The sequence below is a fragment of the Pseudochaenichthys georgianus genome, chromosome 24, assembly GCF_902827115.2.
Source record: "Pseudochaenichthys georgianus chromosome 24, fPseGeo1.2, whole genome shotgun sequence".
Classification (NCBI taxonomy): Eukaryota; Metazoa; Chordata; class Actinopteri; order Perciformes; family Channichthyidae; genus Pseudochaenichthys; species Pseudochaenichthys georgianus.
Window position 1 is genome coordinate 20,577,775 of NC_047526.1, and position 17,564 is coordinate 20,595,338.

At 39.9% G+C, this 17,564-nt stretch overlaps 3 protein-coding genes and 1 non-coding gene across 16 annotated transcripts in view; 1 reads left to right on the forward strand and 3 right to left on the reverse strand.

The window, feature by feature from the left end:
- eya4 (EYA transcriptional coactivator and phosphatase 4) overlaps window positions 1-11,155 on the forward strand; it is a 42,519-nt gene extending 31,364 nt beyond the window's left edge. For 7 of the 13 annotated variants that reach the window (XM_034075565.1, XM_034075570.1, XM_034075571.1 and 4 more), the window contains 9 exons: window positions 552-688; window positions 777-860; window positions 3,589-3,678; window positions 4,153-4,211; window positions 4,493-4,653; window positions 5,793-5,907; window positions 6,078-6,199; window positions 9,254-9,400; window positions 10,341-11,155. In XM_034075565.1, coding sequence (XP_033931456.1) covers window positions 552-688; window positions 777-860; window positions 3,589-3,678; window positions 4,153-4,211; window positions 4,493-4,653; window positions 5,793-5,907; window positions 6,078-6,199; window positions 9,254-9,400; window positions 10,341-10,378 — 953 coding nt within the window. In that variant the 3' untranslated portion in view covers window positions 10,379-11,155. Of the gene's footprint in view, window positions 1-551; window positions 689-776; window positions 861-3,588; window positions 3,679-4,152; window positions 4,212-4,492; window positions 4,654-5,792; window positions 5,908-6,077; window positions 6,200-9,069; window positions 9,171-9,253; window positions 9,401-10,340 lie in introns of those variants that run through there. The other 6 variants (XM_034075568.1, XM_034075572.1, XM_034075575.1 and 3 more) reach the window with 3 other exon arrangements.
- An 843-nt stretch (window positions 11,156-11,998) lies between these two features.
- On the reverse strand, window positions 11,999-14,507 carry rps12 (ribosomal protein S12). The gene is made up of 6 exons (XM_034075988.2): window positions 14,447-14,507; window positions 14,276-14,322; window positions 13,282-13,437; window positions 12,985-13,087; window positions 12,675-12,776; window positions 11,999-12,085 (listed from the first exon to the last, which is right to left on the reverse strand). Exons 2-6 carry the CDS (start codon window positions 14,287-14,289, stop codon window positions 12,023-12,025), a joined length of 438 nt encoding a protein of 145 aa, XP_033931879.1. The 5' UTR covers window positions 14,290-14,322; window positions 14,447-14,507; the 3' UTR covers window positions 11,999-12,022.
- Window positions 13,514-13,590, reverse strand: LOC117440408 (small nucleolar RNA SNORD101). Its single transcript, XR_004551267.1, has one exon. It is a non-coding gene; the product is annotated as a small nucleolar RNA SNORD101 (small nucleolar RNA).
- An 827-nt stretch (window positions 14,508-15,334) lies between the features above and the next one.
- LOC117440334 (SH3 domain-binding glutamic acid-rich-like protein 3) lies at window positions 15,335-16,941 on the reverse strand. Its single transcript, XM_034076656.2, has 3 exons — window positions 16,522-16,941; window positions 16,108-16,275; window positions 15,335-15,511 (listed from the first exon to the last, which is right to left on the reverse strand). The coding sequence occupies exons 1-3, from the start codon at window positions 16,564-16,566 to the stop codon at window positions 15,440-15,442; spliced, it is 285 nt and encodes a 94-aa protein (XP_033932547.1). The 5' UTR covers window positions 16,567-16,941; the 3' UTR covers window positions 15,335-15,439.
- Between the last annotated feature and the right edge of the window lie 623 nt (window positions 16,942-17,564).

Consider the following 17,564-nt stretch of genomic DNA (forward strand, 5'->3'; position numbering starts at 1 on the left):
GTGTGTGTGTGTGTGTGTGTGTGTGTGTGTGTGTGTGTGTGTGTGTGTGTGTGTGTGTGTGTGTGTGTGTGTGTGTGTGTGTGTGTGTGTGTGTGTGTGTGTGTGTTCAAGAATGTGTGTCCACTCATATGTGCTCCTGCAGAATTTTGTATCTTTGCATCAGATTACCTAACTTTTTCTAATTTATTGCACAGCTCCATCGCTCCCGCCCTACGTTTAATCTTTACATTTCATGCTACCATGAATCAGTCAGAATACCAATGGCACTTTTTTGTTACGGTTCATTGGTAGTCTTTCAGTTGATCTGTTGTGCCAATTACGTTGAATTATTAAACCTGACAAGATGGCTTATTACTGTACCAAGTCTGAGTTATCGCTCTTCCTGAAGTTGATACCCCAGAACACCTGAGGGATCAGCCCAAAACCACATCATTACTGTTGCTTTAATGCGTTGAATATATTTTCTGATCGTTTGGGACGGACATTTGATCATTTGTACATTTTCAATGTTTAAAATGTTTAGCCCTGCCTGTGTTTGCCTACACTCTCAGGGGACTTTGATACAGTGCAGAGCCCCTCCACGCCCATCAAAGAGCTGGATGACCGAGCCTGCCGGAGTGGGGGGTCCAAGTCCCGGGGAAGGGGCCGCAAAAACAACCCCTCCCCTCCCCCTGATAGTGACCTGGAGGTAAGGGAGCGAAGAAAACACTCAGTTGACTCTAAGCGCTTACATTTCTGACTTACAAAAAAGTTGTGTCACTTTTTTTGTTCTCCAGAGGGTGTTCGTGTGGGATCTGGACGAGACAATCATCGTCTTCCACTCTCTGCTCACAGGCTCCTACGCACAGAAATATGGCAAGGTAAGATCCTGCAGTCTATTTGATTTCTCTTTGCCAAAGATATAGATTAAACTATGCATCATTTTGCCTCAGATGCTTAAACAAATATCACAATGGAGGATCAATAACCAAAACCCTTGGAGAAAGGCTACATCTGCTCTACTGTTGAACTTCGACCCAAGAAAGCACTTAAAACTGCATTGTTCTCACTTGTAATAGAAGCAGACATGTCCCCATTATTTTTTACAGTTTTAGTTTATTTTGCTCACTTCTAAACTGTGAACTCTGACTGTCCAGCTGCCGGAATCCTAGTGAGACGGGGAGGAGTTGATAATATTGTTGATACCCTCTTCTGCCTTGCCTACAGTTATTGCTATGAGCTCAGAGGAATACGCTTTACAAGTAATCCTGCAGTCAGTGCTGTGGACTTTCTCTGCCCCGCGCTTTGCCTTACAGGCTACATACAGGCTTAACCAGGCCCTGTGGTTTGTGCAGGTTGTTGGGGCAATATACAACTTTTCAGGAATAGTTAAAAAAAAAAAAAAAAAAAAGAATTCCATCAGTTTTTTTCTGGATGGAGTAAAACATAATTAAACTAAAATTCGAAATAATTTATTGAAAAAGATCAGAAAATAGTTATATTTTAAAATGGTGATAATAATATATAAATGTGATTTTAAGTAGGGATAGTGCCTCTGAATCCAAACCTCGCCCCTACTTTTGTGGGGACTATTTTCATAGCTAAATGTTTCTCTCTGTAGTCTCTTATAAAATGCAACTCACAATGAGCTCACCATTCGAATACGCGTAATTCTCCTCAGGCGTTCTTCAGTGTTATGGTCAATTTATGATCATTACCACATATAAGAAAATATGTAAAAAATGCATATCATGTTATAAATACATTTAAAAGCCATTGATAATTGCCTTTGCTTACATTAGCTCAATTTACTTGGACTGATGTTTATTCCAATCTTTATTTTGAGCTTATTTGGTGGTGTCGCCCTCTCACCTCCCAATTACACTGTTTATAGTTCCCTACATTTTAATAGTTCTTGGCTCTGATCCGGCTCATCCTATGTGGCCTAAGCTACAGATCTTTTTATTGGGTGACGTCGTTTCCTGTGGGCACCAGCGTAAGCCACCAGCCTTGCCTGTACGGGTTTCGCGTACCACTCTGAGCCTGCAGTCCATTCTGATATAGTTTGGCACTCAAACAAAAGCTGGCGCCGCACAAATACCATTTAGAGCTAGACCCGCATAGACTCATATAAGCCCAGGCATTTTACAGATAAGGGTTTGTGGGCAGTGATGTACTTCCGAGTTGGATCCGAATTTAATGTTGGGCAATTGAGATTGAATGGATAAAAGAGAGGCTTGGGACTTGTACAAGTTTGCATGTGAATGAGAAGTTAATTCAACTTGGTTTGCTGTGTGTTTATCATAGAGAAATACTGAATACCAAAATATATCACAATATAAATCTTGGCTTAAGTACAAAAGCATTTTCAAATATTAAATTAAATGTTTTTCAATGGCTCAAATAAAGTTGCATGTAACTTCTGATAAGGAATCATGTTTTTTTTAATCCAAATGAATACAAAAGAAAGAACATGTTTTCACCTAATTTGCTGCGGCTGCCCTCGAGAAACTTAGTGGCAGCTGTGTCTGTTCACACCTCGCCCAAAATAGTGTTTACACTGTTGACATAGCAACCACTAGCCCTGAGCACCCTTCTCACAAGCTCTAGGGAGTATAACTGCTTTAAAAGATGTTTCAATTTTTAATAAATATTCGTTTACATAAAGTTATTATAATCAGGGATAATGTTCACATCATCATGAAGTGTTGAGTTTTCACCGCTCAAATAATAACAGTGGAGGGAGAGAGTGGAATTGTTCCAGGCTACCTTTGCCAGGCCAAATTAATATTTGCTATTCTCTGTGATTGATTGAACTTTTCTGGCAAAATAAGAAAAAGCCAACTCAGCCTTTCTGGAGCCCAAAGCAATATCCAAAATGAACTGCTCAAAATGAATAAACACATTTGAGCAGTGAGTGTTTTGACACACTGATGTTAGTAACGTATCTCTGGCTGACAGCCAACGTAATAATTACCTGAGACACAAACGTAAGTGCCTCTTGTCTCTGTGATTGACAGGTAAGAGGGACAAGAAATACCTATTATCACTATTAGCAGCTGTCAAGTTTTTTAGAGCTCTGAACACTTTCGGTGCCTGCTCGCTCACTTTCACTCTCCTTCCTGTTAGTTTCTTTCTATTCTGGTCCTCTGACGGCGTCAGCGAATCGCGCAGCGAGCTGTCGTCCCTTACTGACCTATCACAGATGATGGTTTTTGCAGCTGAGCCCCGGGCCCACACATAGACACACACAAACCATTCACATACCAAATACACTCCAAGTATCTCTCTCTTTGAGGGTGCTTGCTCCCTGCAACACACACATGAGGACGCACACTCTTCCTCTCACCCCCCCCCCCCCCACACAAACACCCCACCACCACCAAGCATGAGGAATGTTGATGGGACAGAACAAGTGCAACCTGTCTGTCAGCATCTGCTGTAATGAGTGGAGTGTACCATCTTTAAAAGTGGGGGGTTATGGGGGCAGAGGTGTGAATAAAAAAAAATTAGGAAGAGTGTGAAAAATTAAATCTATTATGGGTTGTCAATAATTGTTCGTAATGGGGATGTCATGATGATGATAATGATGATTGTATCTTCCTTTAGGACCCTCCTATGGCCGTAACGCTGGGTCTGAGGATGGAAGAGATGATCTTCAACTTGGCTGACACACACTTATTCTTTAATGACCTGGAGGTGAGTCTGGCACATGCAAAACACACTTTTAAATAGTTTTAAGGGTGTGTCATAAGATTGGGAATTTTGTACAGTATTCCCATTTTGCACAAAGCTGACAGTTTCTTGAAGCCCGGCTGTCATTCAGTTGAAAACTACTACTGCCCCCTAGTGTTGTAAAGTGGTGTAACATGCTTTTTATACATTTGGCATAACTTTATATTTTCTAATTTTAGTTCTGTTAAAATGGTGTATGTTAAATAGATTAATGTTGACCAGAACATGTATTCAAACAGGGTTCATTAAGAATTATAGTTACTATTTAGGTTTATGTATAGCATTTAGTATATTTTACATTTATATTTTCATGCTTCATTTGTAATAGCAAATTCTCATAATGTATATAGCATACTAGTTTATTTGAGTCACTTAGCTTAGCATCTATTTTTGTATTTATCCTGCGTGGAATTAATAATATGTTCTTTGTGTGCACAGGAGTGTGATCAGGTACACATTGATGACGTGTCATCAGACGACAATGGCCAGGACTTAAGGTAGGCATTCAACAATTCACATTTATTTAAACAATAATAAGTATGATGTTAACACTGTTGATGTTATTGAATTTGTTTTATTATTATTCTTTAATTTGGCTTACATTTTTTAATGTTGGTAACATCCATTTATCAAAAATAACAGTCACCTATATTTTTGCTTTGCATTTTAAAGGTAGTACTGAATTGCATTCTTAAAAAGACATATATGAATATTGAAAATAACCATTTGTTCTACCAGAGGAGATTTTTCAAATAAAACATATCATTATTATTGACAGTACTTACAGTTTTGCAACTGATGGCTTCCATGCAGCTGCAACCAGCGCCAACCTGTGCCTGGCTACGGGGGTCCGCGGCGGGGTCGACTGGATGAGGAAACTGGCCTTCCGCTACCGACGGGTCAAAGAGTTGTATAGCTCGTACAAAAACAATGTGGGGGGTAAGCCAATCTGACGGGAATACTGGACACGAGGGACAGACCAAAGGCTGATAGAGAGGGGGGGGGGGAAGAATACCTTGTTATACATATATATATATTGTAGTGGCCAAAATCCTAAAAAGCTTGTCTTGTAACTCGATACCTCGGAAGTTATTGTTCTTGGCCGCATGTAGAGCTTGGGGCTGGGAAGCAGTACAAAATCCACTGGACGTTTGGTTGCTTTTCAACGTTTGTTTCCAGCAAACAAAATACGAAAACAATATTTAACGTAAACTTAAACAGCAGATCCTAATAATCTGTCTTTTACTAAACATAAGGTTGCGTCTGCGTGTCAATGACGGTATTGCTGCTGCCTGCTGCCCTCCCGTCACACACCGCACCTCCAACGTAAAGCTTTAGCCCCGCCCCCTGAGCAAAGCGCACCTCTCACTGAAACAGAAAAATGCATTAATAAAGTTTCCAAATAAATCAAAACAAAATCAACTTAAATGCGGCTGCTACATATATATATATATATATATATATATATATATATATAAACAGGGTATCAAAGTTATTATAAAACAAGTTAATGTATCTTATAGTATAGCTGAATTTGAGAGGAAAGGCATTCAAGGGAAGATTATTCAAAGACAGAAAACAGAGATTAAACATGGAATGGGAAGCCACGATCTGGAAACAAGTATTAAATATATACTAGTATTTGCAAACTGTGCATGTACATACATATGATAAAGGCTGCAGTGCACAAGTGTTTATATCTGTTTTTAAAATGTGGGTTTAATGAAAGCAGAGATCAAAAACAAAGCTGCTGTTGGACTATACATTTAGCTTATTCCTAATAAAATAATGATTTTTATTTGACCAATTTTAGGGTTTCATGAAGGATATATTCAGTGTTTCCTCCTGAGATGTATTGACACTAAAGTAGACCATACTTAGCTTACTGTGTGTGTACCTTTCCTGATGTATATACATGTGTGATGCTTTATACCGGTGTGTGTGATGCTTTATACCGGTGTGTGTGATGCTTTATACCGGTGTGTGTGATGCTTTATACCGGTGTGTGTGATGCTTTATACCGGTGTGTGTGATGCTTAAAGCTGCGAGGGGTAACTGAATATCATGCTGTGTTTTAGGCCTGCTGGGTCCCGCTAAAAGAGACGCCTGGCTGCAGCTCAGAGCCGAGGTGGAGGGTCTGACTGACTCCTGGCTCACCCACGCACTCAAGTCGCTATCCATCATCAGCTCCAGGTGCCATTTTGTGACATATTTCACACAGACTTTTATCGCTCTAATCCTCCTCTCTGTTCATTTACAATTTTAAGATTTAGAGCATGGGAACTAATCCATATTCAGCATCAAAGTACATTTACTCATGACCCAGCTTTACACGGTCTGCTCTCTGTTTGTGTGTCCCTCAGGAGTAACTGTGTAAACGTGATGGTGACCACAACGCAGCTCATACCAGCGCTGGCTAAAGTTCTCTTATATAGTCTGGGATCTGTTTTCCCCGTGGAGAACATTTACAGTGCAACGAAAATAGGTAAGACACAAACACTGGTGCACACAAACGTTCATTCACTTCTAGGTAATAATCCAATACGGATGAAAATAAATTGAATGTAGAAGTGGAGTAACTAAATAGTAGCTGACTATATATTTTATGTATTGTATTTAAATGCTCAAAGGTCACATGCATTCTGTTCTGTCCATTATTTTTGATGTGTCTTCATCTACTCCATGTGGTCCAGATATCCTGTTTCTTGTTATGATATAATTGCTTTAGTTGGGCTCAGGTTCATTGAGCGGCTGGTTAGGATTGTTTGAGTTATAGTTTGTTTTATATTATGGTGTGTGTGTGTGTGTGTGTGTGTGTGTGTGTGTGTGTGTGTGTGTGTGTGTGTGTGTGTGTGTGTGTGTGTGTGTGTGTGTGTGTGTGTGTGTGTGTGTGTGTGTGTGTGTGTGTGTGTGTGTGTGTGTGTGTGTGTGTCCTAGCATTACTATACTTGTGGGGACCTAAATCTGTTTACACAGTCACGTGTGGGGACTCACCTCCCTTATGGGGACAAAATGGAGGTCCCCATGAGGGGGATCATTCATTTTAGGGTGAAGAATTGGTTAGGGTTAAGGGTAAGGGTTAGGGTTATGTATATAGAGAACCGCAGTGACACGTCCTAAAACCCGGATGTAAACTCTTTCCGGTTCCTTCGTCAAAAAGCAATGCAATTTCTCCATAGGATTTTGGAAAATAGCTCGAAATAAGGTCTGTGGTTGAAACACATTTAAGAGACGGATCACGTTTTGTTCAGCCGGATAATATCCACATGTCTATCCTACTTTTATAATTTTCGAATCATAAATCTAGTCGCCAGAAGCTAAATGCTAACGTTATGCTATAAAGGAACTACAGCAGGGTCGCTGCTTCAACGTCACGCCAACTTAAGATCCATATTCAAACATACAGATTGTAAATGGTACAAGTTGAAGCGTTTGTTTGAACAGTTTGAAGGAGGCAGGGACTTGCTTTCAAGCAGAACAGGGCAAACAAACTTAGCGGGAGTGTTTTACGTGTTCGGTGTAATGACGTAAAACGGCCTGGACACATTCTGTAGTCCTATATACAACCATCGTTTTTCAGACACGTAAACTCTTCAAAAATCACCAGTGGGGCCACTGCTGATGGATTTAATGTCGTAGAACAAAACGTGATCTGTCTCTTCAATTTGTGTCAAACACAGACCTTATTTGGAGCTATTTTCCAAAATCCTATGGAGAAATTGCATTGCTTTTTATCGAAGGAACCGGACGTGGTAAAAATGCTAACTTACTTCCGGGTTTTATGACGCATCACTGCGGTTCTCTATGTTGGTTATGGTTAAGGTTAGCATAAGTCTCCAGGAAATGCATGTAAGTCAATGTAATGTCCCCTGATGTGTGTGTGTGTGTGTGTGTGTGTGTGTGTGTGTGTGTGTGTGTGTGTGTGTGTGTGTGTGTGTGTGTGTGTGTGTGTGTGTGTGTGTGTGTGTGTGTGTGTGTGTGTGTGTGTGTGTGTGTGTGTGTGTGTGTGTGTGTGTGTGTGTGTGTGTGTGTGTGTGTGTGTGTGTGTGTGTGTGTGTGTGTGTGTGTGTGTGTGTGTGTGTGTGAGCAAGGAAGTTGACTTAGAACAAGAGGCTATCAAGTAACTGTACAATTATAGTATTTAGCAAAGTTTAAAAATTCCAATACATAAACATATTTCTATGTAATTTGAATTTAATGATTTAATACAAATTACAATTAATCGCAATTGAAACATAAGTGACATAGCGCTTGTGATTCAAAGCTGAAAATACCTGTGAGTAATGCTAACTCTTTGGACCAGCATTAGAGCACATACATCCTCCGATTAAAATGATTTAGAAGGTTTATTTCAAGATTATCAACAATGCATTATTTTAATCACTTTCACTGATAGAATGAAGAAGGGTTAGGGCCTACATCCGTCTTTTCCTTACTCCATAGTTTACAATAAACGACAACAATGGATGTTATTGATGAATGAATGGTATGATGAATTAAATGTTACTGATGCAAGGATTTAATGGACGCAATAAACTCCTTGTCTTCCGTAATGGATTGTCCACTCGACGCTATGAAAAGGAGATAATTGTGTCTATCAACACCCCCGATGTATAATTACTTAATAATTACATCATCCCCTGGCTAAATGCTTAGTTCGACTGCAGCCATTTTACTCCAGCTCACACTGACCTAAACAACAAATCCATCCTCACATCACATGCAGTCCTGCTCTTGAACATCTCCAACACTTGTGGGATCTTCCAGGCCAGATGCCCACTTTCTGAATGGAGTCCGTTAGCAGGAGAAAACGCAACTGGTTACGCCAATGTACCGCAACTGTGGCCAACACTAAATCCTATTCAACCAGACATCAAGAAAACAAAACAACTCGGATAAGAAATGGAGTTAGAGAGCCAAAACATCCAGGAAACAAAACTCAAAGCCAAGTGTGTGAGTGTGTGTGCTTGTGAGCTAATGTTACACCCAGTTCAACCCCCACGGCGCCTTGATTCAAACGGACGTAGCAATGTGGAAACCATGACAACTGCCTGATGTTTAGGACACAAGTGTTTCAGGTCAAACGCCGGATCACGTAGACTCATGGATACTTTGCATATGGAATTACTCTAAATGCAATTAGCGCTGTATATGTATAGGAGGAAGGCTAAAGGTTAGCATGGGGTGTGACCTCTGACAACAGTCGGAAACATGTTGTGGCAACCAGATATTATATTTATCTGAAAGTGTGTGTGTGTGTCAACCTTGATGCATACAGCTCAGATTTTTTGATGTGTTTAATTCCCATTCCGACCACTAAGGAAAAACCTGTGAAAGCCATTTGTTTGTCTCCAGGCAAAGAGAGCTGTTTTGAACGTATAGTCTCCCGCTTTGGCACTAACATTACATATGTTGTGATTGGCGATGGGAAGGATGAAGAGCATGCGGCCAGCCAGGTAAACAAACGACTTCAAAACGTTGACCCCTCTGACCTTGTGACCCTCCTTCCTCCCCCCTTTGTTTATTTGTTTTTTTGCAGGAAAAGAGAGTTGCTTTGAACGCATAATGCAAAGGTTTGGCAGGAAAGTAGTGTATGTTGTAATTGGGGACGGTGTGGAAGAGGAGCAGGCGGCCAAAAAGGTAATGGACCCGCAACCTCACCGTGACCCCGCCTACTCCACACAGTGTGAGCTCTGATTGGAAGAAGCCTGCCTTTCTTTGCTGTAGAGGATTTGTGTTACTTTTTTTCTGTTCTACTTGCTCTTGCTTTTTCCTATTTTATAAAGTGGCAGGTGACTTTTGATTGTCAGGGTGACAATTTGAGACTAAGGCTTGGCAAGTGTACATTTTGGACCTACTTTTGGAAGTCAAATATACCAAATTCGTGAGCCACCTGCAGCTACAATTCAACTTAATGTGTGTCACATTTGACATGAATGGCTCCGAAATGTACACAATGATTTGAACAATGTGATTTGTTAAGCGCAATAATGCTGTTTTTTTATCCAGTGGTGTGCGAAGACTTTTTTCATTGGTACTGTAGTAGAAAAGCTATATCCCAACAAAGAAATATGACAAATATTGACAATCGAGGACATATTTCCTAAAGTGAAAATGTAAATCCCATCTTTCCTCCAGCTTTGGGTTTCATTGTTGATGCTGGGTGCTGGGATTGTTAAAGGAGAAGTTTGACATTATTGGAAAAGATCACAATCACTTTCCTGCTGAGAGTTAGATGAGAAGAATAATATCAATCTCTGCCCCTTAAACATAATGTTACCGACAGTTAGCTTAGCATATACAGTAGGCAGCTAATAGTGCAGTTAACTGTGTATCAATGTTGTTACTTGTAATGCTAAGCTAAGGGCACAGCTGTAGCCTTATTGATATAAGAGTTATACTTATCTTTCTATCTCAATTAACTCTCAGCACAAGAGCAGATAAGTAAATGTCTCCAAATGCTGAACTCTTCCTTTAAGCCTTATGATTGCATGGATTTCGTTTGCAGTGCTTTTGCAAAGCAAGCAGCTACAAGCTACTGTAGTGTAGCTTGCATGAGTTTAGGTGGCGGTGTGCAGCTCTGCTAACAGTACTGTTGGTTCTAATGATGTGTGTTCACTCCACAGCACAACATGCCTTTCTGGAGGATATCCAGCCACTCTGACCTGCTGGCACTACACCAAGCACTGGAGTTTGAGTACCTGTAACTATTATAGCAATATGGACTCATGCAATGTTACCGTGGACATGGTCAGCCCCCTTCTTTTGTATAACTATTTAAGAACAAACAATACACTGCAACCGTTTTTGTGATTTTTTTTTTGTCTTGTTGAACGTCTGGATTTACAAACTCTGAACGGTCTTAAGAAGAGGTGTCTCGAATACCCAGCTCAGCCCCTGTGGCCCCTATGCTGCGAACAGACCGCTGTGAAACCCCCCCCCCCTACTGTCCCTGCAGCTGACTGGAAGCCTGGAAAGGCTCAATGCCTCCCTTGGCCTGGGAGGATGTTTCTGGGGCAACTCCTGGATGTTTGGTTTGATGGAGGGCAGCCAGACTAGTCTCAGGCCTGCTGAGGATCTTCAAACCACGAGGGCTTCTCTGTACAGGCATTCTGTGTGCGGGGTTAACAGCTGCTTTTTTTCTAAGTGTTTTCTTCCTGGTGGTATAATAATCACAACACAATGGAGCCTGCATCAGAAACTTGTGTAAATTATTTACAATAAACTTAAGGGCAGTGGTGGATGTTTTTGTGAAGGAAATTAAATGCATTTTTGGGGTCTTTATTTTTTTTCTCCACTCTGGATTTTTGTAATTGTTTGGGCAGGGGAATTGAGGTGGATGTGCGTCATGATGTGTTGTGCCTTAATGTGTTTGAATGTCTTTTCTTTATTCAGAAATGTCTATGTATGTAGATATAAAGGAGAAAACTTATACAAATGACCTATGCATCTCGTCTTTCCTTTTAAACTGATCCAACATGCATGTACAGGTAGTGCTGCTAATTATTGAAAATGACATTTGCAGTATGCTAATCATAAAGCACACAAACCATAACAGACTTCTGTGTTCATATCTGCAGTTTGATTAACTCGCCAACCTTTGGAGCAATCAACTTCATTCCCCCCATAGATATATATAAACACATCTATGGTTCCCCCAGGCCACTGGTGCTTGCTGGGGACCCAGCAGTTATTTGAATAATCAGTTTTATACAAAACTTTTTTTTTTTTTTAAAAACTCGGTCCAGCCAAATAATCTTATAAAATAGAGCGCCTTTCTGTGCCATTATGTCAGGGGACAGAAATAAGGATGTTTGTGCATTAAACACTGCACTTCAAATGAAGCCTGTGTCAGCCAGTCTGACCTTTAAAGGGGACCGATCATGTCTTTTATACATAAGTGTCCCCGGTGTCAGGGAACTCAACCATCTTTTCCTCCATACCCAAATCTCTAAAAACAGGGGTACAACGGCGCTGATCCAGAATGTAGCTATATCTGCCGGTAGAATTCTGAGCAGGCATTAGCTTCCCCTCTTTTTTTCAAGCCAAGGACCCCAAACCTGCAGTTCTCTAACAGGCCTGAAATAGAGGGATGTCTAAAATGCATAATCTGTTTGGTATTTTGAGCAAAACACATCAGACGTGTTTTTATATATCCGAGACCCATAATATATGCCTAAAAATAGCATAATAGGAGACCTTTGGACAGACCAATTTAATATCACTGCCAGTGTTTAGTTTGGGTGAGACTTGTCTGGAAAAAGGAACACTTCAGACAACTGCATCATTTTCACTTTTTATTGACATTTTATTTTTTGCCTTTGAAGTATTCCTCAATCACATCCTTGGCTTGAGACTCCTTGCCGTAGTCCTGTAAACAGAAAAGTACAGTTTGAGATGAGCAGATTAGACGGTTGACTAAGCTATAAATAACAGCGGAAGCGATATCATCAGCCATGTGTCTAGATGTGTTGAGGGCCTTGTTGGGTCAAGGGATATTTACATTCAGTCTGACCCACCTAAACACATTGTGTGAATAATAGTGGTAAAACTGAGCATTAGTTTATACATTACTCAAAAGTCTAGCCCCAAAAACACATGTTAGGCTCTTTATGGGAATCATTGCAGCTAATTCAAATAAAAACTAGAAATTAATATACAGGCATGTTGATTGGAATAAATCGCAAACTACGAGGTAAGTCAGTCATGACCCGTCACTCCTGGTGCTCGTTTACTATTTGTTGCCATTCTTAGGGACCCCAGACACCACAGTTAGACGACGGGGCTCGTACCCTGGCTTTCATTTGGCCAGATGTTTTTAAACAACAGCTGCATGGCACAAAGCACAGCAGCTGCACTTGTCTGGCAGATAGTGTATACTTAGCAGGAATATGTTGAGCGTCTATTCTGTTTGTTTTTCTTGAATGTAAGCAAAAAATGAAGTGAACCGCATCATTTACCTTGACCACCACACAGCTGCAGCCCACAATCTTACGGGGTTTGCCCTCACGGTCGATCTTGCACAGACCGACCCACTCGCCGAGCTTCTTGTTGTCATCAACCTGAAATAAGGTTCAACAGCATGTTTTAACTTGAGTCATTCCTGATAAACAATGAGGTGTAATTATAATGTATTTTTTCAACATAACGGCAGCAATGTGTGTACTCTTGCTGCACCGCCAACAGGACCATTTCACATCCCTTTGCATTTGTTCATTTGAATTTCCCAAGCCAGATACTTGATTAGTCGGTTATGAGCAGCCTTGTTACCTTTATCAGGTTGATCTGATGCTCCGCACAGAGGGCTTCCACCAGCTTGACGTATGTGGGCTCATCGCAGTTGCCTGCAAGGGCACAGAGATGGGCTTGACGCCTGGAAAAAACAAAACAATCATGATTTAGTTTGCAGCAAAGGCTACATTAACACATTCCCAAAAATGTGTGGCAAGACAAATTGGGTAACATTGGCAGTCATCCACACAAAGGTTCAGTAGAGGGAGCCAGGATGTCACCCGGGATGCGAAACTACATTTACATTTTTTTTAACTAAATAAAAATTAAACATACTTGTCCAGGGCCTTGGCAGCCTCACGGATACCACGGGCAAGGCCATCGTGGATAAGTGCGGTCTTGAGCACTTCAGGGAGAGCAGTGTTCACATCCATCACACCCGTCGAAATACCTCCAGCAGCACCTCCAGCAGGGACTGCAGCAGGGACGCTACTAAAAACAGAATTGTTTTGCGTTTTATTTTAGCAAAATAGGCTTCATAGATTAGCAGATTTCAGTTGAGCTTCTGGCGTTGTCAGAACAGGGTTCTCACTCATTGTAGAGAGAAGGGGTATCCGACAAAAGAAATAAAGTCATCATTCAAGCGCCAGAGAACTCGCCTGAAGTGGGAATAGCACACTGAGCATTTCATTGCATGCCTGAGGACAGCTGACCATTTAAATGGGATGGATAATATAATCCCTGTCTGGTGCAAGTTCTGCCTGGAATAAAAAAGTAAGCATTCTAAAAACATTGACAAAAGCATTGACAAAAGCGTTGATATCGTATTAAATTTGGCTTTATCCACTTTTGCTTGTGATATTAAAGTGCACCGATTCGAGCCTTTGCAGAGAGGGTACTTCAGGTTAAAAGGGGAACTGGGGTTGTTTTAATAATTATGCAGCTACTGACTTGACCAGTAACATGGCAAATTCAATGGTAAAATATGTTAGCATAGCAAGAGCTGATCAAAACATAACCACGTTCAACTTTAGTTTTTTTTAGCCTTCCCTACACTTGATAACTGCTGCACAAGCAGAAATATGTTGGTCTAATCACCTCACAGTATAAGTTGACATGTTGCTAAGCTAGGTAGCTAGCGGTAGCTTCGGCAAAACAATAGACTACAACTAACATTTATAACCTCACAAGTGTGGACGACATGTTCTCAAAAATAATTGTAAGTTTCAGCCCCTCCATCACCACTTTTCACAGAGAGTAAGAACAGTTTTTGTTAGAAATACCTCGCTTTGTTGGTTAGCGACAGATAGAAGAATGTAATTATGCTCACCCTTCCTCGGCCATTGTTGATTATCGATGGATGTTGGATATAAAGATCTGAAATACAGAACAAAAATGAAAGAATAGTTGTTATTAAACATAAACGGTTCATGGTGATGACTTTATATATCAAGATGTTTGATAAATCCTTTAGATTGTGCCGGTAGTGGGAGAAACGTACCCTGTCCTCCTCTCGGTCAGCGTGTAAAGAGGACGTCATAACTCCGCGACATTGCTTTAAAAGCAGAAGGCCCCGTCCGTGCTTCAGAGGGTCGTCCAGTATGCTGCCTGTTTTAGTTTCAATGTTCAATATTACACAAACAAATAAATAATTATGAAATAATTGTAGGTGGACAAACTCAGGCCCTTTTACTTCTATACAAATGGTAATACCACAGTGTAAAAGAAAAAGTGGAGTAAAAGTCCTTTATTTGTTGTTTTTACTTAAAATGCAAAAGTATTAACATCAAAATATATCTAGGGCTACCAATAGAAGGCTACTAATTCGGCACAGCTGTCCATATATACTGTATTTATTTATATATATATAATATATATATATAGTTTGGTCCTTCAACAGGGTTTTTATTTTATTTTCGTGGCACCCAGAGAGGCGCATACTGAAAGCCTCCCAGCAAGCACCAGTGGCCTGGGGGAACCATAGATGTGTTTATATATATCTATGGGGGGAACAGTCTACGGGGGAACAGTTTTATAGATGTTATTTTCTGTTCCCACTTTTTCAACAATTACATTTAGTTATTAAATTAGTATTTGGGACAAATACTCTAAGAATTCTATACTAAAAGTGGGTTTTTTTTCTCTAAGTTTTGGGACACTTCCAGTCATGTCTGTTGCTTTGCTAATACTACGTACGATTGTATGTTTATACCATAGACGGTTTATACCATAGACTGTATATATAAAGGTGTATACATATGGAATAATGCAGCGACTTTAATCTCAATTCCCTGGTAAATGTGCAGATCGATACTTTTTACATAGAAAAAGTGTCAATAAGGGCAACAAGCAGAGTTCAAATTATTATTATTTTTTATTTCATTCATGCAACTCCAAACATTTCAGAAGGCAAATATGTTTAGCTGAACATTATCAGACATTGCCAAATCAAATGACAGTTAACAGAAATATTAATAGTATTTTTCAAAGATCTTCATTCCTTTTTGAGCTTGAGAAACGCCTCCAACTGTTCGTTCTCAATTGCCTCCAAAAATGCTTCGTAGTTCTAAAAGAAAGAAAAGATGTTGGGGGTGGAGATGCAAGAAAGTGAGAAAATAAACACAGAAGCAGTTAATATCAAACAAATCTTAATAAAATGAATACATATTTGAGAGATATTGTGTGCTGTAATTTGTACTTTTAATATTTGTTGGGAACCTTCAACAATCCAAGGTGCGCCCCTCAAAACAAGAACAACTTCCTCTCAGACAAAATCTAAATGCAATGAAGTGTGTGTATGTGTGTGTGTGTGTGTGTGTGTGTGTGTGTGTGTGTGTGTGTTGTGTGTGTGTGTGTGTGTGTGTGTGGTGTGTGTGTGTGTGTGTGTGTGTGGTGTGTGTGTGTGTGTGTGTGTGTGTGTGTGTGTGTGTGTGTGTGTGTGTGTGTGTGTGTGTGTGTGTGGATCTTAGGTGATTGGGTGGTACTGTAAATATGTATTTAATTTCTAAGTCTCTACGCCCTGTGGACGACCACATTGTTTTCCCTCTTTTCAAGTTCCACTATGTAAATGATTAACATTCAATTGTAATTCTGTTGGTTCCAATAAGGTGTTGCATTGTCCCCAGAAATTATCATTACTTTTGGTAACTGTGTGAGACTTACCCCACAATGTTCGTTCCCATTGCATATCTGAGGAGGTAGAGCCGTAGCGTCATTTGCCATTTTCCTCATTTCATCCTTGGTATTAGAATCCTGACTAATGTCTATAGCTTCAAATTCTACTTTCTTGGAGGAAAGAACATCCAAGATTTGTTGCTGTCTTTTCTTGATCTGGAAAGGATAGTATTTCATCAGTTACATACATATACAATGCATGTGTAACCCTTACACTTAAAAGTTATCACAAAGTTTTGATTTGCAATATACATTTCTTCAATGGCCATGATGAGCAGTTACAGTTATTCAGAAAAAAAATGTATGCATATCAACGTGAATTCTGACAATCTTTTATTAAACGTAATCTTCTATAAAAATTACTACAAGTAAAACAATCAAACAAGTAAGACAGCACTGTACCTCTTTGGAGCCGCTGACGCTGGTATAAAATACTTTGACAGGCATATCTGCTATTGTTCTAAAATGATCTATAAAGAGAGGAGTGCAGGCACAGAATGATCCAGTTTCCAAATGCAGGTATACGGAGCTGCTTCACTGCACTAGACAAGCTGAGCAGGTTTGGACAAGCTGAGCAGGTTTGCAGGTACCTGCCTGCATGGACACACCCACTAGTGTGAGTGTCATTCTTTGGTATATTGCTTCATTGCTAATCCAAACCTGTTACTTAACTGAACCCCCTGGGCCGTCAGGCTGCTCAACCACCACACATAATGCAATAACTGTAACCATTCTCACACATACACACACTTTTAATGCACTTTATATACTATTTTTTTTTAATCAATATTTTTAACTATTTATTCCCCCGTATGATTGTATGTCCTATTGCTGTGTTTTTTAGTATTATGTATTTGTTTGTATTTTTTGCACACCGGGACAGAGTTGCACTCTGAATCTCGTTATACTCTGTGTATAATGACAATAAAAGGCTTTAACATTTAACTTTAACATTTAACCACTTATAAACCACTTATAAAGTGAAAAATAGTTTGGAGTGTATCAAATACATAGGAAATCGAGAAACTATATAGGTACTTTTTTTAACCTGAATTGACTGATTTGTTTGGCCACTTGGGGGCAGTTTAACAAGCTGTAACATAACATTGACATTACACAATCTTTTTCCTGCAAAAAATCAAATAAGCATTTTGTTTGTGTTGAGGTTAAACAAGGTGAGCAGATTATATAACAATAACAACATATCTGCTGTATGGAGACACCCACTTATGTGATTCATGTTGTTGACATTCCAGCCTGCTTACGTCTATCATGAAACCACAAAAACTACCAGCAGTGGTGGGAAATAACTAAGTATATTGTCCCACTACTGAACCTAAGAGCTAGTAGAGGTACTTGTACTTGAATATTTCCAGTGTATTCCTTCTTTCTTCTTCTCCACAAAGTTTCAGGGGGGGATTGTACTTTTTAGTCTATATTCTTTT